We start from the raw sequence: 16,934 nt of genomic DNA, 5'->3' as shown, positions 1-16,934 counted from the left end.
AAATTAATAAAAATAAATGATCAGTATCAATTAATTATTGTGGGTGTGGTCAATTGTTGCCATGGTCACGGATAATTTTTGGAGGGAAAGAAAGTGTCCATTAATTTTCTTAGCTTTGCCATTTTAATGAGATGCCTTCTGGTAAACTGGATGACTATGTAGTAGTTGGCATGATAGGAAGTGGTAGCTTTGGCCAGTGTAAGAAGATAAGGAGAATATGTGATGGAAAAGTAGGCTCTGTAATCATTAAATTTTCTTTATATATATACATACATATATAAGGTTTTAGTTTGGAAGGAAATAAACTACAAAGAGATGACAGAATCAGAGAAGCAGCAGCTAGTAACTGAAGTCAATTTACTGAGAGAGCTAAAACACACGCACATAGTACAATATTATGACAGGTATATATACAAAATAAATAATAATTAGACATTTAATTTTTTTCTTCTTTTAAGAATCATAGATAGATCTCAAAGTATGCTTTACATTATAACAGAGTATTGTCCCGGAGGTGATCTCGCGACATTAATATCACAGCATCGGCATCAGAGGTACTTTTTATAACCTTTAATCTTTATCATGACATCGCGATCATTCAAACATGTTTAACGTAGGAAGCTACTCCCTGAATGTTTCATATGGCAAGTCATGCATCAGATATTACTAGCATTGGAGGAATGTCACAGATCAAAGGAGAACGTAGGAGGAAAGGTACCTACAGATGTAACCCCATGTTGTTGGTACAAGGAGCTGTTGAACTACTCTCCCTAAATAACGCATGGATGACTAAATACTAGCTATTTTAGTAGAGGACTTCCTATACTTTGTATCACTTTTACAGTTTGTAGTGTATCAGGAATGCACATCCCCAATTCTAATTTAGTTACATTTTCTGATACATTATGGTTCTCTTTCTCTCATGCACATTTTCTAACACATTATGATATTGATGCCTTTATCTACATGTGCATGTACATCATTCAACTGTGTGTCTCTTCAAGGTCATGCATAGAGATATAAAACCTGCAAATGTGTTTTTGGATGGTGAGGGACAAGTGAAGTTAGGCGACTTTGGATTAGCTCGCATCCTCCACAACACATCTCTAGCTAAGACATTTGTTGGAACTCCTTACTATATGAGCCCAGTAAGGAAGAAGGGATCATGGATTCTATGTGAATGTGATTTCATTACTAACATATTGATAGGAGCAGTATAGCTGCAATAGTTATGACCACAGGAGTGATCTATGGTCGATTGGTTGTCTCCTGTATGAACTCTGTGCTCTTAAGTATGCCACACTATATAAGATCATAATATTACAAATAATTATTTATTATCATGGGCCTCCTAATATGATCATAATCATGCAAGCATGGCAATATTATAATAATTATATTTCTATTGCTAATAATTGTACTTTTATTTTTTAAATAATACAAATTATACTTATTTATTGTTATAGACCTCCTTTTGTGGCCTCTTCCCAGTATAAGTTGGCAGAGTATGTCTGCAATGGCCGTTTCTCAAGGATTCCAAGCAAATATTCTGATGACCTCCACTGGACAATATCACAACTGCTACATGTCAAAGTTCAGCATGCACACACACACATACACACATATTTTCAATGCATAATTGCACTCAATGTTTTGCTTGTTAACTGTTTCAACCCATATACACTATACAGTGATTACATTTTGCTTATCATGTCTTACATCATTTAGCCAGAGAAGCGTCCATTGCTATCGCAGCTACTGTCACTGCTGGAGGAGAAGATCCCACTAGCTAAACCACCAAATGTTGCAGGAACAGAAAAGACTACTCCGCCTTCAGTACTTGGAGCTGTAAAAGAAGAGGAGTCATTACAGAGGAAACTAGATGAATTGCATAGGAAAGAAGAGATACTGAGAAAGAAAGAGGAAGATTTGCAGAGGAAAGAGATTGAATTGAAAAGAAGGGAAGAGGTGCTTGTTTTAAGAGAGAAGCAGCAAGCTATTCTAAAATAAAAAGGAGTATAATGTAGAGTAATTCTTTTTTTATAATTGAATTATAGAATGCATGATGTCACATGCGGATGTACCGCCCGCTGCACCGTCAGTGTATAGTTTGCTGCAATTCTATCATCACAACCAGGAGGTCCTTTTTGCCAAGGACGGTCTTTGCGAGAGACTCGACCATCCAATCTCATTACGTGTACTGCTTTTCGCTCATTTACATGTTGCCGGGGGATAAGGAAGGATAGAAAAGTGTGAGTAATTTGGGAAAAGTGTTTTTTAAAGCTAGCAGCTTTTCAGGTGATCGGATATATCGGGGCTATTTGTAGGCGTGGCCCCCCTAGGGTGGGGCTCCTCTCTGTTTCTCCTCTACCTAACGCAATGGAAGCGATTGCACTGTTTGATTTTGAGCCTGAGAGAGAAGATGAGCTAAAGTTTCGTAAAGGGGCTCATCTAATCGTCCTCATGGACAATGTGGAGAAGAACTGGTCCAAGGCAAGCCTCTGTCAAAAAGTGGGGCTTGTTCCAAAGAACTTCATTCGTTTCAAGGTCATACCAGGCTGCTTGAGATTCACGACAAGAGAGCAGGCTATAAAATTACTCTCCGAGCACCCGCTCAATCACTCGTACCTCATCAGAGGGAGCCAAAAAGGAGAAAACACATTCTCGATCTCCGTAAAGCACGACAAAGAAATTAGACACTTCAAAATACTGACTGACGACGAAAACAAGTTTTTCATACTTGACAAGAAGTTCCCATCGATCAATGAGCTCATAGAGCACCACAAGGTCTACTCACTGAACAGAACAGAGAAGATAGTCCTAGCAAATCCTTTGCCGATGATAGTCAAGTCAAGGTTGCGGTTTGGTGGCCCCGATCAATCTGAACTATCGTTTGAAAAAGAAGTCCAAATTGAAGTTACGGATTACGTTGACAAGAATTGGTGGTTTGGTACTTACGAACACAAAACTGGGGTGTTCCCTGTTCCTTATATCGTGCCTGTTGATTTTCCACTTTATACACCTCCAGCTCTGACAGCAACATCCTCAAAGTAGCGTACATGTGAAATGAAATGTAGGAACAATCTATTTATTCTTATTTTTTCAATTATTTTATCGTGAGTTTATTTTATTCTGCATCTTTATACTATACTATGCTATATGACTGTGATTATCTATTCCTATTATCATGATTATTGATATTATTATTATTATTATTATAACAATTCTTCTATCATGCAAATCTTAAACAAACAGATTTATAGTAAGTTCTGTAATAGATGATCTAGTCCTACTCCATTGTAACTTGTAAGTGATGTAAGGTATAGCAAAGAAATAGGAGCTCTAGTGTTTGCATTTCTTTCAGATAAGAAAAATGCAAGAAATGAAATAACAAGCCCAGGTGTAAATGTATTTGCTAACAAATGCTGAATGACCACTCGAGTTGACACAAAAATTATCAGCTCAGCTATAGCTAGCTAGCTTGCTGAGCCTGACAGCTCCACCCAATGGCTGAAAATCCCGGAAGATTCTGACAATAATTATACCACCATACATCACTATGCTGTAAGCTGCTTCCTCAGCTTCCTTTTCCCCCCACGTCTCATGTTACACCTGCTCCGTCAGACAAGAAGAAGATAAAGTCATGTTGCCCTTCTGTGAGCCAGGTGACACAGACAATAGAGTATGGCGAGATGCTGGATTCTCGAGATGCTTTGTCACTATCACTGGTAGTTTAGCCACATCTGGTCTACTCATTGTGTTTGGTTTGGCTACCATTATCCTCTGCACCAATAAAAAAGAGATAAAGAAAAAGGGAAACAAGAACAAACGGCGCCATTTTCTCTACTCAAAAGCACTTCTCTTTGAGATCATCTCCACTCTCATAATATCAGCCTCATTTCTAGCAGAACTCCTAGTTAGAATCTTTCTAGAGGATGGGTCTCGTTTGTACGGTTACAACCTAGTGACATGTATCACAAGCCTAGTCTCTTGGCTCTTCTCCTTGATATTGATTTACAGGGAAAGGCTAAGCTCTTATTTCTGTCTCCATCACAGCCTATCTCTGGTTCTCTTTTGGTTGCTAAACATCATTTGGTTATCAGCCTCCATAGTATCTTGGTCAAGCAGTGAGTGGTGGTGGGGATTAGATGATAAAATTGATATTTCTGATCTCGTTTTATTCTGCGTTAGACTTTCCCTCCTTCTCTTGTTGACTATCGTTAGCATCCTGAGACCTCTTGTTGGTTCTAAGAAGATTCTTAATAATCGTTTGATAATCAATGAGGTACCGATTGATGCCGAAAACGAATGGGAAGAAACAGTTAAGGAATCCAAAGGCTCCGAAGATCCCAGCAAATCCGGTAGCTTCGAACGTAAGAGCAGTCAAGGTTCTGCTTTTGGTAGCCTCTGGAAGAAGACTAAACTGATATTCCCTTACGTGTGGCCTAAAGGACACTACCTCTTACAACTAGTCGTCATCATTTGCTTTCTAATCCTCGGAGCTGGCCGAGTCATCAATCTCTACGTGCCAATATATTACAAGAAGATAGTGAATGGTCTAACTCCTCAGGTGAATACAACGGACTCACTTGATCTAGCATTCGGCATGACATTAGGAAACTCAGGGATCACATTCCCTTTGGCGTCCATCTTGATCTACGTATTACTTCGTTTCTTGCAAGGAGGTGCCGTGGGTAGTATGGGCTTTGCCAATAACCTACGGACGTTCCTGTGGATCAAAGTGCAGCAGTATACCAGTCGGGCCATGCAGGTCCGTCTCTTCTCTCATTTACATAGTCTCTCGCTTCGTTGGCATCTTGGGCGAAAGACTGGTGAGGTGCTTAGAGTAATGGATAGAGGCACAGATAGCATCAATAACCTACTCAGCTATGTTCTGTTTAACATTTTACCAACCATTGTTGATATTGGGATTGCCGTGATTTATTTCATAATAGCGTTTGACGCTTGGTTTGGTCTCATTGTGTTCACAACGATGGTATCTTACTTACTCTTGACAATATCGATCACTGAGTGGCGTACAAAGTATCGGAGGATTATGAACGAGAGAGATAATGAAGTTAAGGCTAAAGGAGTCGATTCACTCCTCAATTTTGAGACAGTTAAGTATTATGGTCATGAAGAATTTGAGGGCGATCGTTTCAGAGATGCCATTTTAAATTATCAGAGTGCCGAGTGGGAGAGTCTTGCTAGTCTTAATTTGCTTAATTCCGGACAGAACATCGTCATAACAGCTGGTCTCCTGGTGGGATCAATGCTATGTGCTTATAGGTAGGTCTACTGTGTACATTATAATAGGAAAATTATCATTTATAATTAAGTTAATTTTATTTCAATAGAAAATAACATTGATTTATTTTATAGGGTATATCAAGGTGTCCTTAATGTTGGTGATTTTGTATTATTTGCCACCTACATAATCCAGCTGTATGCTCCACTCAATTTCTTTGGTACTTACTATCGCTTGATTCAACAAGCATTCATTGACATGGAGAACATGTTTGACCTGCTGGACGTGTCATGTGAGATTACTGACAATCCTAATGCCTCACCATTGCATGTAAGGGAGAGAAAAAACATCCATACTTGTACATTAAAAAATTTATTTTATTTTATTTTTTACACTTTTATTTTGTATTTTTTATTTTTACTTTTTATTTTATTTATTTTTTAAAATTATTTTATTAATTTTTTTACTTTATTTTTATTTATTTTATTTTTTACATGTAGATCACTGATGGATGCATTGAGTTTCGTCGAGTGTATTTTCACTATAATCCTGAGAAGCCGATACTAAAGGATCTCTCCTTTACTGTACGAGCAGGAGAGACTGTGGCACTTGTTGGTACCTCTGGAGCTGGAAAATCGACCATTATAAGACTCCTGTTCAGATTCTATGACATCCAAGTGAGCACTTCATGTGATTATTAACCAAATTCTTGGGCAACTTTAAAAATTCATAAAAAATTCAAATTTGATCAAAATTTGTTCAAACTTTCTACGCAACATAAGTACGTGTATATGCATCAGAAAAAATTATAAAAGTTGAGAATTCTCACCAAGTGATTTTTGGCAAAATTTGGCCCGTGACCCTGTACTATAGTACAGGGACTTTGGCCCGGTTTTTGAGCAACTTTAAAAATTCATAAAAACTTCAAATTTGGTCGGAATCAATTCAAACTTTTTATGCAACATAAGTACATGTATATGCATCAGAAAAAATTATAAAAGTTAAAAATTCTCACCAAGCGATTTTTGCTGAAATTTGGCCCGCATCCCTGTACTATAGTACAGGGACTTTGGCTCGATTTTAGAGTAATTTTGAAAATTCTTAAATAATCTAATCTTGATCAAAATCAGCTCAAACTTTCTATGCAGCATAAGTACATATATGTGCATCAAAAACTATTATAAAAATTGAAAATTCTCACATTTTTAATTTTGGTGAAATTTGGCCTGAGACCCTTGTACTATAGTGCAGGGATTTTGGCCCGATTTTTGAGCAACTTTAAAATTTGTAAAAAAAATTAAAATCAACTCAAAGTCGATAATTAGTATAGAAATATGCATATATATTTTTATTATTATAAAGATTGAGATGGTATTTTTGATGAAATATTACATGTACACGTAGTGCAGTACTATTATTATAAGTCTTTATAGGATGGTCAGATTCTAATTGACGGACAAGACATTCGTCACGTGAGACAAGCCTCGCTGCGTCAGAAACTGGGCGTGGTCCCACAAGACACGGTTCTCTTCAACGATAACATCAGATACAACATTCGCTACGGAAGGATAGACGCCAACGACAGAGAAGTAGAAGAAGCAGCACATTATGCTGACATGGACGAACGAATCAAGTCTTTTCCACAGCAGTACAATACTACGGTCGGCGAGAGAGGATTAAAACTTAGCGGAGGAGAGAAACAGAGGGTAGCCATTGCTCGTACAATACTCAAAAACCCGATGATAATCCTACTGGACGAAGCCACTTCAGCTCTTGATACCCAAACGGAAAGAAATATCCAGAATTCACTTATGAGGGTCTGTCAGGGTAGGACCACCATTATAGTCGCTCACCGGCTGTCTACCATCATTCACGCTAATCAGATATTAGTCCTCAGTGAGGGGGAGGTCTGCGAGAGAGGGACTCACGAGGACTTGCTGTCTTTGGGCGGAGTCTATTCTAACATGTGGAGACAGCAGCAGACTAGCCTTGAAGAAGATAACGTCAATGGCGTTGATATGATGGGGGAGGATGCTGAGAATATACTATAAAGCATAAAGGAGGACTTGGAACTAGTGATTGCATGGTGTATCATAAATCATTGGTAAAGGTCGTGTTGATTTAGTTATTAATAAAAAAGCATTCATGCTTTCTCATGTTTTTTTTCCAAAAAATACTTAGCATTGAAATAAGTTTGTAGTACATTAATTAATGCCGGTTTTGCTATTTGAAAAAAAAAGTAAAAATTAACTCCAAAATAATTGTGTGTTTACGATCAATTTAGATTTGTTAAAACTCAGGTATTTACTAAAAGATACAGATCATGAGTGATAAAATGAATAAAGTAAGTCTGGTGTCCATTAATCGATTCGAGTTGATACGAGTCTCTTATTCTCATCTTCTCCTTCGCTGCTTTCACTGAAGTAAGTGCTTCTTGGGGTTGCCTCTAACTCCTCTTCAAATGTTTCCTCAGCCGAATACGCTGTCACAATTTTTGAGGTACTCCTGAATCTCAAACTAGCCTATTAAGAGGCAGTACTTATTCATAAAAATATTACTATCAATATTAAAAATATTACTATTAATATTAAAAATATTACTATCAATATTAAAAATATTACTATTAATATTAAAAATATTACATGGAGTAGTTTATAGGAGACTCACTTTTATCGAGTTCCAGTTTAGTCTTTTTAAAGTTTCCTTATCCAGTGCATAAGCAAAGGCTATGAGTACACCTGCAAATCATAACACGATTTTAAAAGGAGGAACACATTGTAACCATTGTGTATAACATTGAATGAATGAGTGCTGATTATCATTGCTTACCAGTCAGGGGTGAAGTTAACACATGGAGGACAAAGAGGCCAATGTAAGCATTATCAGTAACATTGTACACTATCCTATTATAACAGTAAAAAAAGAATTTTGAAGTAAAATTGGTAGTGTTTTTGGAGACATTTTTTTTGAGAAAATAGCCTACAGTATGGCCAAGAGTTTCTATTTTTTTGCAAATGCTGTAATTACTGCATGTGAATGAAATGTGATGTGTACCTATTGATGAATGGAAACAACTGGACTAAGAAATAAATGAGAGGATACCACATTAGTGGCTTGATCTCTTCTCTCATCAATATCTAACAATAGAACAAAAGGAGCCTATAATACTACTACTACTCAATCCATTGTTAGACTTACCCTTTGCCTTTGCACCTGTGGGTCATAGAGCCCTTGCCATGTTCTAACCTTTAAAAGCAATGAGGGATGTGTGATTGTGTTAACATGTAGTGCATGTACATATATGTCCATTACATACCCATACAGTGTATGTACATATATGTCCATTAGATACCCATACAGTACATGTCCATTACACATACCCTGTAGCTGACTCTGGCAGCAATGTATACATACACAATGAAGAGGAAGAGTATTAGTGCATAGAGTGGAATGTACCAGCTATGAGAGACAAAATGGATAATTAGTATAACAGTTTAATCTGGTTCCCTTACACCAGCAGCTGTATTATCTTCCCCTTTATGAAGGGAGTACAATCAGTGACGTTCTTGTTCCTTATCCAACTAAAGATTTTTAAAAAAACATTACCATTTCAATAATATCAAATAATAATTATAAGACGATAAAATTTTGTTTTAATTTCAATCTGTTATCTATCATCTATTAGGTGCCTTTATTTAATATAATACTTACCACCAGGCACCAGAAGGACCATACGCATCAAAAGTGAAAGGGATCCATATAAACAATACAGGTACTCCGAATGACAGCATGACATAAATGCTACGGTAGAGTATCATGGAAAAAAAGATGAAAAAAGCAAATAATGCAAATTCATTGTAGGTAGCTTACAATTCATATTTATTTGACAGCCTTTCACAAGTCACTTTAAAGAAGAGGTTTGCAGTAACTCCAATAGTCGAGAGCAATACTGACCAATCTGTTCAAAGTCTTGGTAATGAAAGAGTTTTTAAAACATATCTCAACCACATACCGGAGTAGAGAAGAAGGAAACCAGTAAATATACATAAATGTTGCTTGTTATCACTACCATAATCGAATCTGCCCTGTTGTTTGAAAGAGAGAAATGTAAACAATCTACTTGTGTGTGTGTGGGCTATATTAACATTAGCTTACCAAAATGTATGCAATGGAGGAGATGAGAGAAGCAATACTAAGATAGAGGATCAATCTCTGAAGGAATTGATCATACTTAACGTATTATTGTCATAAAAGATACCTGTGTGAAGAACTTGTATTTCTTGAAGAGCCATATCAGCCCAATCACGAAAATGCTAAGGAAAGTAGAGGCATTGTTTGAGCACGGAATAAAGCACATAAATGCATGCAGAATTAATGTATAATGAACTCACCTTCCAAGTAAAGAGAAACAAGATACAGATACTCTGATGTCAACCACAGAGAGCTAAAGTTACAGTTAATATACAAGTAGTCCTATGGGACCTCCAGTTTATAATACACCTACCTCGTATCCAGTATTATTGGGGAACAAAGGACAAGGAAAGTTCACCATTGCAGAGTTTGCTTGTGAACATAAATGATACGAGCCACGCCCATGAGAAGTGGGTGTGGTTAGATTGATTCATGCATGCCCATTAATTTCATTTTCACATGACATGATGATGGTGATAAAATGGCACCTCATCTTTATTCCATTATTCAGACTTCCACCATAAAGTCCCATTCCCATTTGTCTTTTTTAGTATAATTATTATTACAAGATAAATAATTAATGTTACAAATAATAACATATCAATAAATTAAGTGGCTAAATAAAGTCAAACTAAAGAAGGCATCAAGAATAATAATTATCGCTGTGTTTCATTACAAACTAAATATTTTAAATCCTAAACGAGTCATATTCTCAATCTACCCGATACGCCATGCAACGTAGAGCTCTTTGAACTTGTCAAAGCCGGCCAAAACACCTGCTCCTGCAACACCACGGAGGATATTAGCGCCAGCACCTTTCATGAAAGACATGGCACCCTCACTCTTCAAGATCTGGACGGCACAATCAAGAGATCCCTTGTACTTGACAGCCTCGCCGGAAGTCATCATCATTCTACGTCGGATTGTATCAATTGGGTAAGAAATGAGACCGGACGTGACAGTCACAGCATAACCAAGCATGAAGGAGAGTATGACAGAAGCATTCTCGCTTAGCAGGATCGGTTTCAAGGTGTCGTAGAAACCAAAGTAGCAGCCACGATAGACAATGATGCCAACGCAGGAAATGACAAAGCCACGATACAGCCCAACGACTCCATCGCTCTTCAGGGTCTTACGATAAACGTCAACGAGCCCGTTGAATTGGCGTGGGGCACCTCCCTTGCCAGCGGCTTTGGTGTCGTTGGCCAGACGGGTACGAGCGTAATCAAGAGAATAGACAAAGAACAGGGACATGGCACCTGCTGCACCACCAGAGGCAATGTTCTTGGTGAACTTGACGGAGTAGGAGTCGGTCTTTTTCATTTTAAAGGCAGCCTTCACTTTGTCCTTGAAGGCAAAGTTGAGTGCCTGGGTTGGGAAGTAACGAATACAATTTGCCAAGTTGCCCCTCCAGAATGGGAGGATTCCCTCAGTCCTCAAGACACGACTAGTGCAGTCAATGACTCCCTTGTACGGTTCGGTGAGACGGCCACTCTTAAGCATCTCATCTTGGTTTTGAACGAGGAGCTTCACACGTTCGATTGGTGCTGCGGCAGTTTTTGAGATGACAGCGGCAACCCCACTGAGAGCAAAGTTCTCGGCAAATCCTAGATCGGCTTTTCCGCTCATAGCTATCTTTTAGAAGGTCTGTCTCTTTTCAAAATGAAGGAGGAAGACAAAACCGCACGAGGAGATGATGTCAAAAGGCCAACCCTTCTCTCTTAGCTTCACAGATAAAAAAGGTCACACAATAATGTGGTCGCTATGACAACGTGACGTTTCCACACCACAAGCCAATGAATAATAATGAGGTAATAAAATAGCTCCTTGTACTATCCAATGACACATCTGATTCACACATCAATTGAATGCTCAGTGATGATAATAAAAATGAAAAATATCTATGTATGCATCACATAAAAGAATGTTTGAGTCTATCGTAAAGTACAAGCAGAGCTGCTCCAAAAATCCCACGGAATATATTAATAGAAACGCCTCCATATAGAGCAGTGACTCCTTCATTCTTTAGTATCTGGACCCCACAGTCAATCCAGCCTTTATATTGAACAGGCTCACACGAAGTCATGATCATTCTTGATCTTATTGTATCCAGTGGGTATGAGATGACCCCAGCTGTTAGTGTAACGCCATAACCAAGAAGGAAAAGTGACAAAGGAGAAGCAGTTTTGCCATTACCAATGACAACTGGTCTAAGCGTATCAAAAAGTCCAAAATAAGTCCCACGGTATACTATGATCCCAAGGCACGAGACCATAAAACCACGATGAAGACCAATGATACCATCAGTCCGAAGTGTTTTGCGATAGACATCAATCAAACCACTAAATTGACGTGGGGACATCTCTTTTCCTGTTGCAAGGACATCATTAGCTAGACGCACACGAGCGTAAGAGATATTGTAAAGGAGTACTAGGCTAGCTGCACCCGATAAGAATCCAGAGGCTATGTTCTTGGATAATTTGACTTTGTAAGAGTCGGAGTGGTATACTTTGAGGAAATTCATTTTGGGCAATTGTTCTTTAAAAGCTATTGTCAGAGGATAAGATAAGAACATTAAGCAACCAGCAGAGTTGCCTTTCCAGAAAGAGAGGATCCCTTCTGTTCTGTAAATGGTTCTAGCACAATCAAAAACTCCTTTATAAGGGACTGCAAGGCGACCAGTCTTTCTCATCTCTCCCTGACATTGGAGCAAGAGCTTTATACGAGTCAAAGGGGCCAGAATAGTCTCTTTTATCACGAAACTAGTCATTCCTGCCATGACAGCCTGAGATCTGGCCATCTTCAACCTTTCCTGTCTCTTATCCGCCATCTTGTAACATTACACACCTTTTTAATTAACTTAGCCACGCCCTATATTAATTTAAATTTTGAAACATGAATGATCAACATTACATATAATTTAAGGTGTACAATAATAAATATCTAAAAATACAGTTAAGAGGGAGCCCCTTCATTGCTGCTGCATAGCCTTCATTGCTGCATTCTTCTTCTTCTCTTCCTTCTCTCTCTTCTTTACTTCTACAAAGGACCTGTCTTTCCACAGGCTTTTCTTTAATCGAACTGGTCTGCTACCAATGTATTTACCTGTGGAATATTATAAAGAGAGATAGAAGCAAACCAGGGTTTTCCTAAATGAGCTAAACAGTATGAGCTTTCTGAGCTGACAAGCACATAGCTTTTTGGGCAACTTGAAAAATTCATAAAAAATCCAAATTTGATCAGAATTGGCTCAAACTTGATAAACTACATCAGAACATGTATATCTATCAGAAAAAATTATAAAAACCAAGAATTCTCTCCTAGTCAATTTTGACAAAATTTCGCCCATGACCCAAGGCTATAGCCTTTGGTCTTTGGCTTGATTTTGGAGCAACTTTAAAAATTCATAAAAAATCCAAATTTAATCTGAATCAGCTCAATCTTGATAAATCACATGAGAACATGTATATCTATCAGAATAAATTATAAAAGTGGAAAATTCTCTCTTTGTAATTTTTGTCAAAATACCCTGTACATCACACAGTCATTATTTAATGTCACTATACAAATCATAATATAAACTGCATGTACGTCTTACCGTTCATTTCTCTCATGGCCTCCATAAAGTCGTGTGGGTCTTTGAAACTGACGAAACCAAAACCTTTCGTCTTCTTTGACCACTTGTCTCGTATCACTTTCGCTTTCATGAAGGACGGGTACTTCATGAAAGCCTTCGCTAAAGTATCGTCACTAACATCGTTGCCCAAATCGCCACAAAATATGCGATAATCGTCTAAAAAATTATGTTATAAAAATAAAAAATAAAGAAGAGATTGACTGACTTGGGTCCCACTCGTGTAGCGTGAGATCTTCCCAAACTTGACCTCCTCCGATCCTTAGTTTTGACAGATCCTTTTTCGGTTGCTTTTGTTTTGACTTCTTCGAGGACGACTGACCTATATGTACATGTACATTGTAAGACATGGGAAGAAACTAAAAGTATGATAGTACTTATAGACACTACCTGTCCTGTCTTCACTATTCTTGACGACAGCTTGTATGCCGAGTAATGAGACTGGAGTTGAAGACTGATGGCCCATTAGAAGTGCTGGATCTACACACGTAAATATAAATCATCATTATAATAAATAAAATAGAATTTTATAAAGTTAAACCAGCCCCCATATACATGTACATGTAGCATAAATAGAGTAGCGTCTCACTGAATGCAGCTGGTGCTTGTGGTGGTGGTGGAGCTGGTGCAGTTCTTGGAGGATGTGATGTAGTGGGAGGAGCAGAGACAGTCACTCCTTTGGGCCGGACAGCAGGTCTTGGAGGAGCTGATGCCGCCACTCCTAGCACTTCCTGCTCAAACCTGATGAACAGGAGGGAATGTTATGAGTAATAGTATAAGAATAATACCTTTACCTCGCCATTTCTTTAGCCAGTACATCATTATCCATGGTTTTTTTAGCCATTTTCAGTGACACGTTAGCTTTACGTTTAGCCACGCCCATCAACAGACACGCCCACGACATAGGGCCACTAGTCAGTAATTTTTTTTCTGAAGATGTTCTGGTCTGTTTGTTTATTTGTTCTCTTGGTCTTTTTCCTCTTCTTTGGAAGAAACAAATGTATGAAATTTTTAAAAGTAAGGAAGAGAATAGCTATAAGACACTGCAATGACATCCTCCTAATTGCAGAATGTGAAAGATTTTATTGTGATCTTGTCCCTCATACATGGTCAGAGAAGGTAGGCATCCAAAGTTCAAGGCTTGTTCACTTTGCTTTTTTCACTATTAATTTACTAGTACTGACCGTCGTAGTGCTGATTTTCGCTCTAAACTGTATTCCTTTATGTGTGAGTCAGACCTCCTTGATGAGGTGAGAAAATATGACTTGAATATTATAGAGGATATGCATGTTAAGGAGATTTACCTAAAGGAGACAATTATTAGCGTGTTTTCGTGATTACTTACATTTGGCTTGGTTTCTATGGTATTTGTTAACCTCGCGACTACATCACTTGGTTAATAAATACCATAGAAACCTCTACCTCGGTGTATAACCTATACTTCTAAAAATATAAGTTAGCAATACCCCTCAGTAGTGGATAGCAAATTAATAGGAAGCCATTTCCAGTAAAGAAGCCTCTTTATTTAATAATACAGCTAATTCTCTTCTGTGATTTGATGCCTCCAGTAGCATTTCCTTATATAGCTATAACACATTAGTTCACCAGGTTAAGCTCACCAGTAGCTTTGACTTAAGAATGAGATCAGAATATTGGCAGTTGTCACTATTGCATGCAGTGATTACTTTTGGCCGATACTTTAGTGACTACACACATATAATATTATATGTATTATGTATATATGCATGTATGTAGCTATGAATGTATCCTTCATAGGCTACAGTCAATGAATTGTACATCCTTGCAAAGGAATACATCAATACTAGTTACAGGTATCACGATTGTCACAATTATATAATATTATAATCATTTTTTATAGTATCCATGATTTTCACAAATACCTTCTCACACAGACTTACGTTGTTGCCTTTCGGGATAGCACCTTGGGATCTTTGAGGGGATTCATGGTGTACAAAATCATTCGAAAGAAGGATTACAACATCTTAAATGTTAGTCGAGAAATAAAAGATATCTATGAAAGGTTGCATAACATACTGATGCCCTTATGCTGTGTATAAAATTTGAGCAGTTACAAGCATTCGAGGGAGCATTTAAAATACATGTACACTAACGCTACATTAAAATTGTTAATACAAATAAGCTAGGATTACCGTATAGCTTCAAATTTTCATCAGTCAAAAATTTCATCGAATTCATCAGGGATTTTGTTCGACGAAATTTTTGTTTTATTTGGGTAGAATGCTGATTTGTAACAAAAAGACGAAAATTTTATTGACAGAAATTAATTTTAACGAGAAATTAAGATTTCGACAAAATTTTTGACTGACAAAAATTTGGATCTATACCGTGCTACTTTAGATTGGCACGACTGTAATGAGTCATAAATACAGAGGGGGCCACTTTGCATTCTACACTGGATCTTATCTAATATTTAAAGGTAAAGAAAATAATCATCAATTTTATCTACTTTCCCGTTCAATACAGAATTTTTTCTGCACCCTTTCACTACTTTGTACGTAATTGGGAAAAGTTTTGGATACAAGAGTTACATTGTAAGACAATCAACAAGATATGGATGGTAGTTTAACCTTTTTATAGTCTTTTAGGAAAATGTGGCCCGACGATGTGTATCCAAGTTATAAGAAAAAGACACCAGAATTTATGCTAGAGTTAGTTAATGAGAGTGAAGGACTGGCAGCTGGGGAGGTTGAGAGAGAGAGAGAGAGGGAGGGAGGGAGGGAGGGAGGGAGGGAGAGAGAGAGGTATTAAAGATATTCTTTAATAGCATAATGGAAGATTTTGCAAAATCAATAATGACTGATGACGAAGAATACGTCCGAGAGACCGGAGCCATCAAAAGGACAGGCAACACACTCAAAGTATATAGCCAAGACATAAATTAATTTTAATGTTTAATTCTTTTTTCATGTTTTTAAAAGTCCTTTGCTTCAACAATCACTGATGAGGATATGAAGGATCCAGATATTAAGTTTTATTGTGAAAGCAATCCAGGATGGGCTGATGTAAGTTAATGCATAAAAGAGATGAATGTATAGAACTAGTTTATTTCATTTTTAGGGTAACTGCTTAGTTACTATTTTAAAAGCAAATTTGTCTACTTTTTTTAAAGCATTAAGGAAAACAATCTTTTCACGCAGAAAACGGGTAAAGAGAGTGGAGTGGCTGGTGTAATTTTTCTTTATATTAATCTAGAGCGTTAAAACATCTAAACATAAAGCTGTCCCATCTCCAGTATTTGGGAGAAGGTTCTCCTACATTGAAAAGGAGACTGGAAGGTGTGATTATTAAATAGCAGGCTATGCCAGTTTGCAACAAAAATGATTGATAATAATACATCAGATACTCTAGCTTCTAGTCAATATACTAGCAACAATGAGCGATGTTACTTGTCATTGTTTATTAGGTATTATGTTCCAAGTGTCGTGTCTGACTTTCTTGGCGGAGAAGAGGAGAAAGGAGCTAAAGTTAAACCAAAGAATCGTCTTCTCATCAAGAAGCCAACTCTCTCAGCTTTTAGTGAAGAGTCTGATCCATTTGGCAGCATAGAAATCGATGATGATGTTATTAGTGGTGTGGATACTGATGAACACACTACACAATGACAATACTTTTGCCATCTAAAATACAGAGGAAAAGCAATACAAGAATTAGGACATTCATTATTATTATGTTTCTTTGTTTTATTAGCAAGGCTACTAAAAATTAATTGTTTCTGTTAAAATTTTATTTTGTCTCTATTGATAGTCACTGTCATTTCCTTTCTTCAAAAAACTTTAACAGTGCTAATTATTAATGTAGCTAATTTAACTTATTAAAATT

At 37.4% G+C, this 16,934-nt stretch overlaps 8 protein-coding genes across 8 annotated transcripts; 4 read left to right on the top strand and 4 right to left on the bottom strand.

Moving 5' to 3' along the window:
• Positions 1–37: 37 nt before the first annotated feature.
• Positions 38–2,066, top strand: LOC100634526 (serine/threonine-protein kinase Nek2-like). The gene is made up of 8 exons (XM_011406461.2): positions 38–230; positions 283–404; positions 459–554; positions 618–714; positions 1,005–1,148; positions 1,210–1,292; positions 1,467–1,593; positions 1,729–2,066. Exons 1-8 carry the CDS (start codon positions 132–134, stop codon positions 2,008–2,010), a joined length of 1,050 nt encoding a protein of 349 aa, XP_011404763.1. The 5' UTR covers positions 38–131; the 3' UTR covers positions 2,011–2,066.
• A 33-nt stretch (positions 2,067–2,099) lies between these two features.
• LOC105313222 (protein enhancer of sevenless 2B-like) lies at positions 2,100–3,254 on the top strand. Its single transcript, XM_011406460.2, has one exon. The coding sequence runs from the start codon at positions 2,380–2,382 to the stop codon at positions 3,052–3,054; it is 675 nt and encodes a 224-aa protein (XP_011404762.1). The 5' UTR covers positions 2,100–2,379; the 3' UTR covers positions 3,055–3,254.
• Positions 3,255–3,524: 270 nt separating this feature from the next.
• On the top strand, positions 3,525–7,440 carry LOC105313224 (ATP-binding cassette sub-family B member 6, mitochondrial-like). Its single transcript, XM_011406467.2, has 4 exons — positions 3,525–5,289; positions 5,383–5,578; positions 5,749–5,925; positions 6,682–7,440. Exons 1-4 carry the CDS (start codon positions 3,644–3,646, stop codon positions 7,297–7,299), a joined length of 2,637 nt encoding a protein of 878 aa, XP_011404769.1. The 5' UTR covers positions 3,525–3,643; the 3' UTR covers positions 7,300–7,440.
• A 48-nt stretch (positions 7,441–7,488) lies between these two features.
• Positions 7,489–9,859, bottom strand: LOC105313223 (cyclic AMP receptor-like protein A). The gene is made up of 14 exons (XM_011406466.2): positions 9,753–9,859; positions 9,640–9,692; positions 9,507–9,561; positions 9,404–9,460; positions 9,261–9,333; positions 9,119–9,206; positions 8,960–9,049; positions 8,761–8,829; positions 8,629–8,707; positions 8,447–8,494; positions 8,303–8,385; positions 8,078–8,151; positions 7,916–7,986; positions 7,489–7,770 (listed from the first exon to the last, which is right to left on the bottom strand). Exons 1-14 carry the CDS (start codon positions 9,798–9,800, stop codon positions 7,609–7,611), a joined length of 1,050 nt encoding a protein of 349 aa, XP_011404768.2. The 5' UTR covers positions 9,801–9,859; the 3' UTR covers positions 7,489–7,608.
• A 157-nt stretch (positions 9,860–10,016) lies between these two features.
• Positions 10,017–11,181, bottom strand: LOC100633390 (ADP,ATP carrier protein 3, mitochondrial-like). The gene has a single exon (XM_003387508.3). It carries the CDS (start codon positions 11,066–11,068, stop codon positions 10,157–10,159), a length of 912 nt encoding a protein of 303 aa, XP_003387556.1. The 5' UTR covers positions 11,069–11,181; the 3' UTR covers positions 10,017–10,156.
• On the bottom strand, positions 11,076–12,290 carry LOC100634399 (ADP,ATP carrier protein 3, mitochondrial-like). The gene has a single exon (XM_003387516.3). It carries the CDS (start codon positions 12,267–12,269, stop codon positions 11,352–11,354), a length of 918 nt encoding a protein of 305 aa, XP_003387564.2. The 5' UTR covers positions 12,270–12,290; the 3' UTR covers positions 11,076–11,351.
• A 25-nt stretch (positions 12,291–12,315) lies between these two features.
• On the bottom strand, positions 12,316–13,995 carry LOC100633261 (RNA-binding protein 42-like). Its single transcript, XM_003387507.2, has 6 exons — positions 13,868–13,995; positions 13,663–13,814; positions 13,464–13,553; positions 13,282–13,395; positions 13,038–13,232; positions 12,316–12,544 (listed from the first exon to the last, which is right to left on the bottom strand). The coding sequence occupies exons 1-6, from the start codon at positions 13,975–13,977 to the stop codon at positions 12,411–12,413; spliced, it is 795 nt and encodes a 264-aa protein (XP_003387555.2). The 5' UTR covers positions 13,978–13,995; the 3' UTR covers positions 12,316–12,410.
• Positions 13,996–14,009: 14 nt separating this feature from the next.
• Positions 14,010–16,901, top strand: LOC109582984 (uncharacterized). Its single transcript, XM_019998092.1, has 13 exons — positions 14,010–14,090; positions 14,143–14,192; positions 14,251–14,323; positions 14,850–14,905; positions 14,953–15,082; positions 15,453–15,531; positions 15,579–15,646; positions 15,693–15,763; positions 15,880–15,973; positions 16,034–16,117; positions 16,173–16,259; positions 16,308–16,390; positions 16,519–16,901. Exons 1-13 carry the CDS (start codon positions 14,010–14,012, stop codon positions 16,715–16,717), a joined length of 1,155 nt encoding a protein of 384 aa, XP_019853651.1. The 3' UTR covers positions 16,718–16,901.
• Positions 16,902–16,934: the final 33 nt, after the last annotated feature.

This window comes from Amphimedon queenslandica, unplaced genomic scaffold, assembly GCF_000090795.2.
Source record: "Amphimedon queenslandica unplaced genomic scaffold, v1.1 AMPQUscaffold_13340, whole genome shotgun sequence".
In the NCBI taxonomy this organism is placed as follows: Eukaryota; Metazoa; Porifera; class Demospongiae; order Haplosclerida; family Niphatidae; genus Amphimedon; species Amphimedon queenslandica.
Note: the sequence above shows the minus strand (reverse complement) of the source record. Positions and strands in the feature narration are given on the sequence as shown.

Coding starts and splice junctions, on each gene's coding strand:
- LOC100634526 (XM_011406461.2), top strand. CDS start 132: ATGCCTTCTGGTAAACTGGATGACTATGTAGTAGTTGGCATGATAGGA. Junction 405..458: donor ATAGTACAATATTATGACAG/GTATATATACAA, acceptor TCTTCTTTTAAG/AATCATAGATAGATCTCAAA. Junction 1,594..1,728: donor CACAACTGCTACATGTCAAA/GTTCAGCATGCA, acceptor TACATCATTTAG/CCAGAGAAGCGTCCATTGCT.
- LOC105313222 (XM_011406460.2), top strand. CDS start 2,380: ATGGAAGCGATTGCACTGTTTGATTTTGAGCCTGAGAGAGAAGATGAG.
- LOC105313224 (XM_011406467.2), top strand. CDS start 3,644: ATGTTGCCCTTCTGTGAGCCAGGTGACACAGACAATAGAGTATGGCGA. Junction 5,290..5,382: donor TCAATGCTATGTGCTTATAG/GTAGGTCTACTG, acceptor TTTATTTTATAG/GGTATATCAAGGTGTCCTTA. Junction 5,579..5,748: donor CTAATGCCTCACCATTGCAT/GTAAGGGAGAGA, acceptor TTTTACATGTAG/ATCACTGATGGATGCATTGA.
- LOC105313223 (XM_011406466.2), bottom strand. CDS start 9,800: ATGGTGAACTTTCCTTGTCCTTTGTTCCCCAATAATACTGGATACGAG. Junction 9,562..9,639: donor TGTTTCTCTTTACTTGGAAG/GTGAGTTCATTA, acceptor TACTTTCCTTAG/CATTTTCGTGATTGGGCTGA. Junction 8,495..8,628: donor CTGCCAGAGTCAGCTACAGG/GTATGTGTAATG, acceptor TTGCTTTTAAAG/GTTAGAACATGGCAAGGGCT.
- LOC100633390 (XM_003387508.3), bottom strand. CDS start 11,068: ATGAGCGGAAAAGCCGATCTAGGATTTGCCGAGAACTTTGCTCTCAGT.
- LOC100634399 (XM_003387516.3), bottom strand. CDS start 12,269: ATGGCGGATAAGAGACAGGAAAGGTTGAAGATGGCCAGATCTCAGGCT.
- LOC100633261 (XM_003387507.2), bottom strand. CDS start 13,977: ATGTCGTGGGCGTGTCTGTTGATGGGCGTGGCTAAACGTAAAGCTAAC. Junction 13,396..13,463: donor GAATAGTGAAGACAGGACAG/GTAGTGTCTATA, acceptor ATGTACATATAG/GTCAGTCGTCCTCGAAGAAG. Junction 12,545..13,037: donor GGCCATGAGAGAAATGAACG/GTAAGACGTACA, acceptor AATATTCCACAG/GTAAATACATTGGTAGCAGA.
- LOC109582984 (XM_019998092.1), top strand. CDS start 14,010: ATGTTCTGGTCTGTTTGTTTATTTGTTCTCTTGGTCTTTTTCCTCTTC. Junction 15,974..16,033: donor GGACAGGCAACACACTCAAA/GTATATAGCCAA, acceptor TGTTTTTAAAAG/TCCTTTGCTTCAACAATCAC. Junction 16,118..16,172: donor GCAATCCAGGATGGGCTGAT/GTAAGTTAATGC, acceptor TTTCATTTTTAG/GGTAACTGCTTAGTTACTAT.